This window comes from Petaurus breviceps, unplaced genomic scaffold, assembly GCF_028583685.1.
Source record: "Petaurus breviceps papuanus isolate PSGF00001 unplaced genomic scaffold, PetGlider_PUasm1.0 173, whole genome shotgun sequence".
In the NCBI taxonomy this organism is placed as follows: Eukaryota; Metazoa; Chordata; class Mammalia; order Diprotodontia; family Petauridae; genus Petaurus; species Petaurus breviceps.
The window spans coordinates 10284483-10297678 of record NW_027185759.1 but is presented as its reverse complement, the minus strand read 5'-3'; the positions used below and the strand labels follow the sequence as shown (position 1 = coordinate 10297678).

At 45.4% G+C, this 13196-nt stretch overlaps 1 protein-coding gene across 1 annotated transcript in view; it reads left to right on the top strand.

The window, feature by feature from the left end:
* SEPTIN2 (septin 2) overlaps positions 1-11831 on the top strand; it is a 34688-nt gene extending 22857 nt beyond the window's left edge. The window contains exons 8-13 of the mRNA XM_069083378.1: positions 3936-4037; positions 4431-4576; positions 5275-5358; positions 6514-6571; positions 8691-8794; positions 9780-11831. Of these exons, the coding sequence (XP_068939479.1) occupies positions 3936-4037; positions 4431-4576; positions 5275-5358; positions 6514-6571; positions 8691-8792 (492 nt within the window). The 3' untranslated portion in view covers positions 8793-8794; positions 9780-11831. The remainder of the gene's footprint in view (positions 1-3935; positions 4038-4430; positions 4577-5274; positions 5359-6513; positions 6572-8690; positions 8795-9779) is intronic.
* Positions 11832-13196: the final 1365 nt, after the last annotated feature.

The following is a 13196-nucleotide window of genomic DNA, read 5'->3' as shown; positions in this document are numbered from 1 at the left end:
GGGGGGGGGGGGGCACTGTTTTTAGGAAAACACCTTTCCTGCTTTTACCAGACCACCTGAAAAAAAAACGAACCATGAGGATATTGGCCAGACAACTAAAGAATAGACAGGGGCTTGTGAAGAGTGCTAAGGACTTTGGTGGGTGTGTTCAAAGAAGTCTAAGGGGAAGAGCACATGGCTCCTGCTTGGCTTGTCCTCTCCCTCAGCAAAATCAGTTGCAGGCTGGAAAGAAGAGAAGCAGGGCCCTGAGGGTGTATGGGGAGCCCAGGCCCTTGGAGGAAGTGGGGTGAGCAAGTAGGAAATGATGGAGAAGTTGCTGGAGTAGCCCAGAGAGGGAAGCAGATACTGCCTCGATTTTCAAAAACCCGAGGGAAGGAGAATCTGGAAAGCATCAGCAGTTCAGCTTGACTTTGGGCCTTGGCATGTCTCTAGAATCATTTGAAGAGATGGTTTGGAATGACTTGGGATCTCTATCTAGATGGATCCTGGTGGCCTCCCACTTCCCCTTCTGTACCAGATGAAGCCGACATTCCGCATGAGGGGAATGGCCTGGGCACAGAGTCATGATTCCATACAGGGACCCCTGTGGAGCCTGGAGCCCAGGGCCCTTTGGGGAGAAAAGCTGCTCAGCCGTGTGCATGTGAAAATGTAGCAGCATCTTCTTCATTTTTGGAGGTGACCTGAGTTCAGGTCCTACCTCGGCATGAACTGGCTGTAGAACCCTGGGCAAAGCAGGTCATCTCCCTGAACCTCATTTTACTTTTCTGTAAAGTGCAGTAGTAATAGCATTTACCTCCCAGAGCTGTTGGGGATAGATGTAAAGCCCTATCCCTGTTAACTGATAGCTGTACTCAGGGAGAAGTGGATCCTGGTGACTTAGAAAGCCACACATTAGCGTGACCTGTGTTAGAGGTTTGTTTTGTTGAGTCTTTCCCTATTGCATTTCAATGTGATTGGGCAGTTCTCTTGGCACGGGGACTTGACATCTGGATGAGATGACAGAATCGAGACCCAAAAATATTTCAAAAGACTGAGATAATGAGCAGAAATTTCAAAACAATAACAACATAAATGTTTTACAGATCTAACAAAAGCCTCATTAGGTAGGTGGTGGGATTCGTCTTGTCTTACAGACTCTGAAAGACGGCGATGTGCCTATCATCAGACGCTCATGTGTCATGGTGTTGGAAGCCTTCTCACCTCATGCCTGGATCATTGCAGTAGTCTGCTCCTGCTTCTGCCTTCCCCAGGGCTCACGCCTGCTGTCCCTCTGCCTGACTACTACAGCGATTTTCTTAAAGCACAGATGTGACCTTTGAACTTGCTTGTTCTTCCTCCCTCTCTTTTTCTCTCTGTCACACACACACACACACACACACACACACACACACCCATTCAGTGATCTCCATTAGCTCACTGTTGCTTCCAAGATCAAATACCAAATGCCCTGCTTGGCATTCAGAGTCCCTCATAAGCCAGCCCCCTCTTCCCTTCCCAGTCTTCTTATAGCATGTACACTTCCATCAGTGCCCTGGACCTCTTAGCTGCTCCACAAACAAGACCCTCCCTCTCTGCTCTGGCTGCCTCCCAGGCCTGTAATGCTCTCCTTTAAGTCACAGCTAACATCCTCCTTATCCTATATAGAGCTTCTTTGTCTTTCCTTGTTTGTGTGTTGGCTGCAGCATTCTATTGGGATTGTCTCTCCAGCCTTAGCACAGTGCCCAGGGCCTAGTAGACATTTAATCTGTTTATTGATTGATTGACCCCATGCCTCCTGATTCTTAGGGCCAGCACTGTATCCACTGCGCTGTGTTGCCTCTCTGAGAGCAGAGTAAAATTGAATAGGGGTAATTAAATTCCTGTCTTAAAGTCAAAAATCAGTTATGAAAATACAGGGTAACAGGTGAGGCTTGGCTCGACATTTCATGCGTTCCTAACTGTAACTTCAGTCCTGCTCACCAGTGAGCCCTGGCTGGTCTGAAGTTTTACACTAAGAATATCAGGTTCCCCTGTGTACTTGTGGCCCTGCCAGCCTGTGATGTGGGGGGTGTTTGGTGAGGAGGCTCACGCCACATCAAAAGGAAGAAGCACTGGAGGATCTTGAGCTGGGCACCCCCTAGAGAGCACAGGCAACAGACCGCAAGGGCCATTGTCTGGAAAGGGCAGATTCAGGCCTCTTGGGCCCAGGTCCCCAAGACAGAGCAGTCAGAAAGTGATTTTTTTAATTAAATTTTTAAACAAAGTTCCACCTTCTCTCTCTCCCCTGTGACAGACATGTAAAGTCAGGCACTGCACGGGTGCCAAGCACTATTAGGTTGGAATAGAATGACTGAGGCAGTCCTTGTTCTCCAGGAGTTCACCAAGTAATTGGGTGAGACCACCCCTTAAGCGGGAGTGGACCCCTGACTAGAGCCTCAGAGGAAGACAAGGATTCTGACAGGTGCACAAGGGATTGATTACCAGGGATGCTGGGGAAGGGGCAGATAGGCCAGCTCCTTCCTCTTGGCTGGCTTTTAGATACTTAGCTTTTTTTTTTAATTACCTTTTCCACCATTCTTGGAAAAGTAGCCTGCTTTCATTGCTGCCACTTGTTGGCTACCCACTCTTTTCAGGATTCCAGTCCCACAAACTTTCCCTTTTTTCCTTCCCTATTTCTATTCATGAAACCAGCCTTCCCTCTTTTATCTGGTCTGGGAGTGGCTTGCATTGTACTAGGAGCTTAATAAATTCTTCTTAATTGACTGATACATCCTTTAGTCAAGAAGAAGGCGTTCCTGCAGGCTCTTGAGCATGGGGAGCCATGGTCAGACCTGTGCCTTGGAGAAATTCTTTTGACTAGCTGTGTGAGAATAAGACTGGAAGCAGGAAAATCTTATTAGGAAACTTACAGTTGCCCTGGTGAGAAATCGTGAAGGTCTAAGCTAAGACTGTAACCATATAAATGAAAAGAGGGGGAAGTCAGATCTGCCAGACTTGGCAGTTGGCCACATGGGGTGTGACCACATGTGATGCTCTGAGATAGACTGGGACAGCTGGTAAGTGCCAAGGGCCTCATCAGAACCAAAGAAGGATGAAAAATCAGTGGATTTGGGGAGGTGGAGAGGAGCTCTTTGTATATGTGGAGTTCATGATGCTGGTGGAACAGAGAGGGAAAGAAGGCTGTAGGCAGGTGGTAAAGAACAGATTCCTTCTAGGAGCTGGACTGTGAAAGAGAAAAGAGATTCAGGGCAATAGACACATAAAGGGTTTTGATAGTGAGGGGTAGAGTTGTCGGTGTCTGGGGGCAGTGGGGAAGGAGATGATGAAAATGAGGACAGGTGTGATGGATACAGCTCCCAGAGCAGGCCAGGCCAGGGGAGATTGAGGGTAAAAGGAAGGCTGGCCTGAGGAAGAAAGGCATGCCCCTCCTGCTTGGGCATAGGGGTGGCTAGTGGAGATGAGGGGGCTCAGCCCAGACAGAGCCACTGTTCTTGGGAGTGTCAGGGGCCAGTGGCCCTGGCCCATAAGGAGCTACTTGGGAACAACTGCTGTGGAGACTTGCTGGTCCGTCCCAGTCAAGGACCTGCCCTGCATTTTCTCCCAGCTGCCATGGTGATCTCCTGAAGCACAAATCTCGTTGTACATCCACTCCTCTGTAGTCTAGCTGCTGAGCCAGAGAGAAACTCATGTTAGAAGTTAAAGCCTTCCCAGGCCATCCTTCTTTCTACCTCCCTTGGCAATCTTGTTAAGTAGTAAGCAGCCCCCCTCCCCAATATGTCTTGGCGGCACGGCCACAGTCGCCTGCATTTCCTATCACTTAGCACAGTGCAGGGTTCAGAGAACACACGGGATAAAAAACTTGTTGGTTGATTAGTGGGGGAGAGTTTTTCTTCACCAATCACATTCAAGGTCTGTGTGCCCCCTCCCCTGATTTCTGTGCTCTCCTCATTCTTCAGGTTCTGGATGAAATTGAAGAACACGGCATCAAGATTTATCATTTACCTGATGCCGAGTCAGATGAGGATGAGGATTTTAAGGAGCAGACTAGACTTCTGAAGGTGAGAATCGGCTGAAACAGATGCTGGTGTTTGTCTGTAGCTACATCGGAGGGCATGGAACTGTCAGGGATTGCCCAGATTATTTCGTGGTAATAGGATTTTTTGTTTCAACTGTACTTGGAAACAAGGCTGAGCTATCCATGGTGGCTTAGACATCTTTTTGTATTGTAAATACTTGTTATAACAGGATTTGATCTATGGGAAATTCATCTTAAGTATTATTTTGTGTACATCAATTTTGTCTAATCTTGCTGAAAATAGAAATGTCAAAGAAATCCTGATATACTCTTAGAAATGGAAAGTTTTCATAAACAGAGTTGTGAACCTTTTTTTTGTTTGTTGTGAAAGTTTTTCCTTGTACTTTGTAAGGTGATTCTTCTTGTTTATTGACAGGCTAGTATTCCATTTTCCGTAGTAGGATCCAATCAGTTGATTGAAGCCAAAGGCAAAAAGGTTAGAGGTCGGCTCTATCCTTGGGGAGTGGTGGAAGTGGAGAACCCAGAACACAACGACTTTCTGAAGCTGAGAACGATGCTGATGTAAGCCATTCCAGAGCTTCTTTGGTTGCTGCCTGGCAGAACATTGCACCACTCTCTAAAGCAGTCATGGCGGAGTGGGACCCTTTTCAACATAGTAATTGAATTATCGCATAAATATCCTGCTCCATTTCTTCCTGGGGCAGGGTGGAGGGGGACAGTTATTCTGTGATGAGGCTGTTGGGACACAAATGTTTGTCCTCATTGGCCATCTCCTGATGCTCTCCCATTCCCAGCCCTCCCAGCTCCGGTCTGCTACCTGCAGGATCCTGGCTCAGAGCTCCTCAAAAATGTGTGCATTGAGCTCAGGGATCTGTGCTGTCTGCTTCCATTTTGAATGTTCTCATGGAAGGTGTTTTCATATAGAATTCCATTCCCACTGTCCAGGGAGCTTGGAAGGGGAGTGCACAGCAAGGTCATATCAGAGTTGGGGCTTCTCTTGGGAGCCGTTGCTGCACCCCCAGGCAGCAGTGCACATGGGGGCCAGGAGAGAGAGGAGCAGTGGCCACCTCAGATGGGAAATGGGATGTCTCCAGAGCCCCAGGACTGCTTGTACAGCTTGGCGGGGGAGGGGGCGGTGTGAGGGCTCTCCCTCCTTGTCTTCCCTGTAGCAAAGCAGCATGGAGTGCATCCCTTAGAAGAAAAGGCTGCCCTGCATGGGCCCACTTCCCAGCTTGACACCAGGCTCCTTTCTTTTCCAGTACACACATGCAGGATCTCCAGGAGGTGACCCAGGACCTTCACTATGAGAACTTCCGCTCTGAAAGACTGAAGAGAGGCGGCAGGTTGTCATCCTGTGTTTACCTTACCTCTCCCGTTCTCTCTCCTCTCTGTACATCATGTACTTGTCTCTGTCCTTTCACCTCTTCATCATCGCTCCTGCAGCATGACTTAGTCGGCCAAAATGCACTCAGAACTCTTGGTCCTTGAGCCATTAAGCTGCTCACCCTTTTTCAGCCTGCAAGAAAGTCTTCAACAGTAGAGGAGGGCGAGTATTAGTAACTTGAAAAGAATAGCTCTTTGGAAGGGAGTGTCCATTATATTTACATTCTCCGGAATAATTGTTCCTTGAAATCAGATGTCTCTCTAGGTACAGGCAATAGGATTTTGCTTTAGCAGTTTTGTAATAAATCTGCTATAATTCCCTGCACTTTCCAGCCTTAAATCCTGTCCCCAAAAATGTAGGTTTAAGCTCTACTTTTTCAGGTGTTCAATCAGCATGATGTAGCTAAAGTTAGTCATTTTTCTCAGACTAATGTCTCACTACAGAGGCACCTCATTAGGCATCTCCAGGAGAAAGTGCAGCCATAGCCCAGGGTGGCTCTGGAAGGGAGATGACCCCCACTGCATGGGAGGGATGGCAGGGCCGGTTGTTAAAAGAACATCTGGACCATTGGTTCTGCTCTGAAAGGGGAGTTCCTGACGCCCCTAACCATGCCTGTTTCACTTCTGTGCTTAGGATCTTTTTGTCAGCGCTCATCTGTTTATTTTCTTAAATCACTTAGACATTCAGATCCTGTTCCTTGTATAAAATGGACCTACCCCTGTGGTGTGGTTTGAAAAATGGTGCCAGGGGAAGGCACATGGGCTCTTGTAGCCCTCTGAGAGATGGCATTAGGTGATAGTGAGCAGGGCCCAGGCACTTGGTGTGGGCGCTTGTGGACTGTCAGCCCTTTGGTTCTGGGGACAAGGCCTCCAGAGAAGAGGCAGGGTTTGTTGTTTATGTTCCACTTCTTGGCTTTTTTGTTAATTTCTTAATGCGGGGTGTGTGGGCGGGGCAGGACACTTTCCTAAAAGCAGCCTATTTTTAGAGAAAAGAAAGACTCTGGAGCCCCGAGGAAGATTTTCTCAGGGCAAGGAGGTAGATGGCCAGCTCTTATCAGTGGCGCAGAGAAGCCTCTGCCTGTTAGTGGATCATAATCGCTGCTTTCTGTTGTTAGGAAAGTGGAAAACGAGGAAGTGAACAGAGACCAGATCCTGCTGGAAAAGGAAGCAGAAGTAAGGCAGCGTCGTTTCCATGTGTCCGTCCACACCCTGTCTGTCCCTCAGATGGCTTTGCTAGATTTTGCATTCCTCTGTTGTGTGTGTGTGTGTGTGTGTGTGGATGTCACAAAATCTTTCCTGCTTTTTATCATCAAATGTACTGTATCTTAGAATGACAGCATGTACCACATTGTGAGTTGTAAAATTTCCCACATAATTTTTTCTTTAAAAATTACAGAGATATTTATCTGAGAGAACAACATTGCTTTCCAATTCCAAGGGCTCACCCAGTACCTCGCTTTATGTGAAATGAATGGAAACAGTCATAGAGGAAATTATATTTCTGAATTATCCGGACTTGGGGAGGGAAGATTTGAAAGGATAATTTTTATTTATATTGCTTTTGTTTGAGACCTTAAATTTTTTAACATCAAAAATGGCTGACTTCAGAAATCAGTAATGAAATCTAATAGTGTCACCAGTTCAAATCCCATTCAAGTTGCTGATGCATAAAAATTAGTCCTATTTTATGACCATTTCAATATATATGTTAGAAGAGTAAGCAGAACTGAAAGCCTCCTCCCCCTCCCCCTTAAGGAAACTAATTTCCTTAAAGGATGTCTCTGAATGGGCTTGGTGTGTGTGTGTTTGAGGTCACTCTGAAAAAGTCACAGTGCCGCTTGATATGCAGGCTCCACCTTAAGCCCTTGAATTCTCATGCCTAATAAGCGCATGGTACGTCCTGGGTACTGGCTGCTCCCCCTGCCCCCAGCTTCCTCAGGGCTGCTTCTCGGGTCCCCTGAGCTGGGTATTCTCTTGGATGATGGGTCCTGCTTCACCAAGGACATGGTTACATCCAGAGTCCCAACCATGGCTCTTCCCCAGAATCTTCATCCTGTGTGGGACTGGTGCCTTCCGAAACTTGAGGTGCTCAAAGCACAGAGGAGGCCTCATTGTTGGTTTTTTTGTTTTTGTTTTAATTAAATTTTATGTTTATTTTTAGTTTACATCATTCATTTCCACAGGCTTTTGAGTTACAAATTTTCTCCCCATCTTTCCCCTCCCCACCACCCCAAAACAACAATCCCACTGAATACCCCCTCCCCCAATCTGCTCTCTCCTATATTCTCCCCCATCCTCCCTCCAACTTTCCAGTAGGGCAAGATGGATCTCTGTGCCCCAGTGTCTGTATAATATAATTGCCAGTTGCATGTAAAAAATAATAATAATAATAATATATATTTTAAACATTTGATTTTAAAACTTTGAATTCTAGATTCTTTCCCTTCCTCCATTGTCACCCACCCTAACTGGGAAGATAAGCGAGTCAATATAGGTTGTACATGTGTAGCTATGCAAAACATTTCCATAGTGGATATATTGTGAAAGACTTGACTATATTTCCTTCCATCCTATCCTACCCCCCACTTGTTCTATTCTCTACTTTGATCCTGTCCCTTTTCAAAAGTGGGTGCTTCCAACTTCCCTCCACCCCAGCCTGCCCTCCCCTCTACCATCTCCTGTCTCATCCCCTTCCCCCCTACTCTCCTCTTTAGGGAGAGATACCCTATTTAATGTATATGTCATTCCCTCCCTAAGCCAAATTCAATGGGAATAAGGTTGACCCATTCCCTTTTGCCTTCCATTTTTTCATTCCATCCCCTCCATTGTCACAGTTTTCCCTTGCCTCTTCTATATGAGATAATTTACCCCATTCTGTCTCTCCCCATATCCTCTCATATTCCTCCAGGAGGCCTCTTTGTAACTTAAAACTGTATGAGCCATGGGTTACATACTAACCTTGGGAAATTGTTATTTGCATGGTTCAGGTTTGATGTTCCATAAAAGCATTGGTTCTACTGTGCTTATAAAAGCAACTTTGTTTATCCTCGGCTGGTCGGGTGAAGCCCACCTCTCTCAGACCCCAGGGATAAGCCCAGCCCTTGGAGGAAGCCAGGGAGGTCACTGCTAAAAGTTCCCCACTCTGCCCATTCCATTTGGCTTCTCAATCAGGGGCATAAATTACCCATTTCAGACATATTTTTAAAAGAACTGTTTCCTAAGAAGCACCTTTTAGAGGCATATGAGTGGGGGGAGCCTAAGAGAGCAGGTCCAGATTCTTCTCTTCTTGCAGCTTCGCCGCATGCAAGAGATGATTGCCCGGATGCAAGCGCAGATGCAGATGCAGATGCAGGGAGGAGATGGCGACATCGTCATGCATGGGCACCAGGCTTGAGAGTAAGCATCTTCAGACTTGGCTGGCGCTCTCTTGTTACTCATATTGCCCTTTGCAACTGATCAGGGTGAAGGATGATGAGTGAGGATGGCAGCCCTGCCCTGCATGATCCTCATTAGACAGTGCAGGGGGGCAGGGTTCCTGTTTTCCTCCAAATGAATGTGGGTGTTACATACCATCTAACTAATGTTAGTTGATACGGTATGACATTTACAGTTTGGCTACTGATTTTAACATTTTAACGATTGGAACCATTTTCCAGACCTTGGTATTGTAAATACCAGGAGATGGGAAACATGTGCATCAGGGTAATTGGTTTTATTAGAAGATAAGTCCAGAGTAGCTTTAGTCAGTGCCCCAAGAAAACAATGGATGGTTCTGGGGGTTTTTGTGGGCTAAACATTAACAGGTCAAGCCCTTCTGAGTTAAAATCAGCTCCTAGGGGAAGCATGGCTTTAGGCGAAAACATCTCCACACAATAAGCAGCACGAGAGGAAAGCCCATTTTCAGAAGTGTGGGGAAGCTTATCTGACATGGTATCGTCATGTCACTGAGGAAGAAATGGGGCATCAGTAGCTCCCAGATTCCAATGTGGTTCCAACATCCTCTGTATATGGCACTGTGTCAGGTCTTTCCTGGGCTTTTATGTAGTAGCTTAAGAACACAGCTAAGGGGCACCACAGTTCAAAGCGCCCTGGAAGACACTAGGGATGTCCTGATTGGGTTTATGGCTGGCAGTGGGGTGGAGGCAGCAGGAGGGGTGGGGAAAGGAAAGTGAGGCCTGTGATCCCATGGGGACTGGGGCACTGTGGGAAGTCAGGGAGCAGAAAGATGAAGTGCTTTTCTTGAAAGCAGGAGCTTTTCTCGTCACTTATAGTCATGTAAGGAATCAAATCTATGCTTGTCGTATGTGACAACTTACGCAAAAAGGAATGTTTACTGGTGATTTTTAAGGTTGACTTCAGATGACTGTCTTTGTTTTTACAGATTTCACTTAGAGAGGAAAAAGAACATTCCAATGTGTTTTTTCATGAAATAGCTGAAAGGAATTCTTCTGCAATACCTGTGGCCTGCATATTGTTCCTACCATTTTTACCCATGGTCTGTGAATTCTCTCCATTTTTACTTAAGGATCAGTTGTGGTACCTTTTGTAATATGTACCTTGTAACATGTATTTTATTGATATTTTATACTTTTTCCATAACATGTCTGTTTTTGTGTTCCTTCCTACATAACTACTGTTAGGTGGCATTGGTTTTTCTAGAACTAAACCATGAATTTGTTCTGGATTTATATGGCTACCATTGGCCTGACTAGTTTGGGCATCTCTATCCTTGAACCGCACTGTGGAGTCACACAAAAGAGCAAATTCTTCTTTAAATTCTGGTGTTAAAACACCAGACCAGGACCCTCTGTCTGCCTGGTCTACTGGTGACCCTCTCACCACAGCCCCTGGGGGACAACAAGGTAGTCGGAGTTCTTATTTGATATGTTATTGTGTATATTGTGTGATACAAACACCCAAAACCCAGTCTTGCTGCTGCCCACTGGGGTGAGTTTATTTACGCTTTCATATGGTTGCTCACATCATTGGTTTGGGAGAACAAAGAGGCCTGTGCACCTTCGAATAATTCCTGTTAAAACGTAACCTTTTGTAGGGATCATTTCAGAGGTTCTAATGACAAGGGAAAAGAGTAGCCCTGCTATTTACAAAAGTTATCTTATAAGCACAGCTTTTATAGTGAGGTCCAGAAAACATCCTTTTTAAAATAGGATGATGTCATTGTGTAGACTGTCACACAGAAATTTGAAAGCAGCGTTTCCATCATAAATGAGGGGAGATCGTCCCAGGAGGTCAGAGTCCACGGGACTCTGCCTTGAGTAGCTTAGTAGGGAAAGAACACTCCTTTTTTTCTTAAGACAAAAAGTATTCCTAGATCTTGTAGATGCTGGCACCAATTATTTTGGATGCAGTTTTCTCACTATTTTATAAAAGAACTATTTGAAGATCAACCTGAGAAGCAGGCTTTGTGTTGGCTGTGACACCAACCTCGTCCTCACTCATCTGAGCTCTGGTAAAGAGAACAAGCCCCTCCTTGGCTTTTCCCTTGTCCCGCAGTATTCTCTGGCAGCTCTGGGGGGTTGTGCATTGTGTGCTGTCATCTGATTCCTCTTCACCTTAATTTCATTGATTTACAAACAGCATTTGGTCTATATGTCATTTCAGTTTCCCTCCAGTTCCTACAGGCCAAGCTCAGACCACATCTTTGGTGTCTTCTCATATGTGCCAGCCTGGGACCTCCTAGCGTCTGAGGCTCGAAAAGGGGAGTCTGGTCCCAGAGAGGCCCACCCTGGGAGGATCCATGGTGGGGGTGGGTCATTCAGGGGCAGGCAAGTAACAAAGCAGCATAAAGCCATGAGAGAGAGAGAGGGAGGCTGCTGTTTCAATTTGGTAAACCTCGAGGAATGGGTGAAGAAATATTTATTGCAAACTTGATGGCATAATCCTTCTCCAACATGCCAGTGTTCACTCTAGCTGTTTGATCCTAGTACGGTTGATAAGAGTCTAAGTGGTCACATGCAATGTATTAATAATAGTTTTAAGAAAAGTATTTTATTTAGTACTTAATGTATAATTAATTGTATTATGTACATTTTTTTATCAACTTTTCCATGCCATTTCAACATGTTTTATATCCAAGGTCAGTTATTTGAATTACACTAGTCTTTATAACCTTTATTAGAACAAAGTAAAAATTTATATATGCCAAATAAGAAACATAAACTAAGCCCTATGTACATTTAAGTAAAAATACTTCTCAGGGGGAGCTATTGTTTAAAATACTGAACTGAAAAACATTGTTAAATTCTTTTGACATGACTGTAATTTGGTTGGTTATCCCATGAGATCTCAGCATGGCCTTCAACTAAGACACTGTTGGCCTCTGCCTCTGCAGGTGAATGTTGAGAACCCTTGTTTTCCAGGGTTATTTTGCATCCCTTGAGCATTTTATCAATAAATAATTCTGGTTTCCTTATTCTGTGAGTCATTCTAATTACTAGTTGTTAGGAGGAAGATGAAGGCTTTTTGGTAAAACTGTGCATTATGACTGCCGTACCCACACAGTAACTTCAGGACATCCATTTTGGTTTGTTGCATAATCCAGCATCAGGGTGTCACAGTGAATGGTACTGGGCGACAGAGTCAGGAAGATCTGAGTTTATATCCTGCCTCAGCTTCCTCATCAATAAAATGGGGCTCATAATAGCACTTCCTTCCCAAAGTGAGCATCAGAACTGGGAAGCATGCAGGATATAGAGACAAAAATAAATAAACCCAAGTGGTTTCGAGATAATATACTGGTAACAGGCTATTATAAATGTGTGTTTAAGGGGTGGGTAGGTGGTACAGTGAAAATACAGCATCAGCCCTGGAGTCAGGAGGACCTGGGTTAAATTTGGCCTCAGACACAAAACGCTCGCTAGCCGTGTGACCTTGGGCAAGTCATTTAACTCCAATTGCCCTGACTCCTCCCTCCAAAAAACAAAAAAAGGTGTGTTTAAACCCATTTAGGACTGTGGCTGATTTTTTTTAAAAGGTCCAGGTTCTACCTTCATGCAGAGCTTGTGTGTGTTGATGTTAATGGATTTTGGCTTCACAAAGCAGACAAAGCTCATTTTTCTAAAACAGTTAAATGAAGTCGCCCAAAAGAGTGACTCCCCCTGTTCACAGTTTGCTTAAAAGTTGTACAGTTGTTTAAACAAAGGAAGGGTGGGTGTTTATGAACTTGAGTGGCGGCGTGCCAACATTGCTGCTGTGTTATTCCCTGAATTCAGCCGGGTTGTGGCACTGTCTTCCTTCACACACTCGCCTTCATTGTGTGCACTGACTTTGTTTTACATCATGTCACACACATTCTTCCTGGAATCTTTTAATTCCTGGTATTACAGAAATTGTTACAGTGCCATCCGCAGGCCACAATTGTTGGGTACAAAGGTAAGCTTTTCCTTGTTGATGCTATTGATATTTTCATACAGATGGATCTTTTCAGTCAATTTATCAGGTGCGTGATGTGGACAGGCAATAATGAGGCTTTACTGGGGCCATGTAGGTGGGAATAATGCCAGAAGTTTGCCAGGGCATTGGCAGGAAGTGTCCCCCTTCCCTCTGGCTGTGGAATGTAAAGAGAATCCAGGATCATGCTTGGGTCTTCAAGGGTGCACCCCCAAGGCACAAGGACCCAGCAGAGCCAGAACAAGTGGGTTTGGACAGGTTGAGTTTCACCTCTGGGGGAGCTTCATTATTGAAGGCAGGTCTTGAAAGAGAGATTTGGGAGACAGTGCCCAGAGGTGTAGTCATTAAAACCGTGAGGGAGTAGATGAGCCGCCAGAGTTCCATCAGT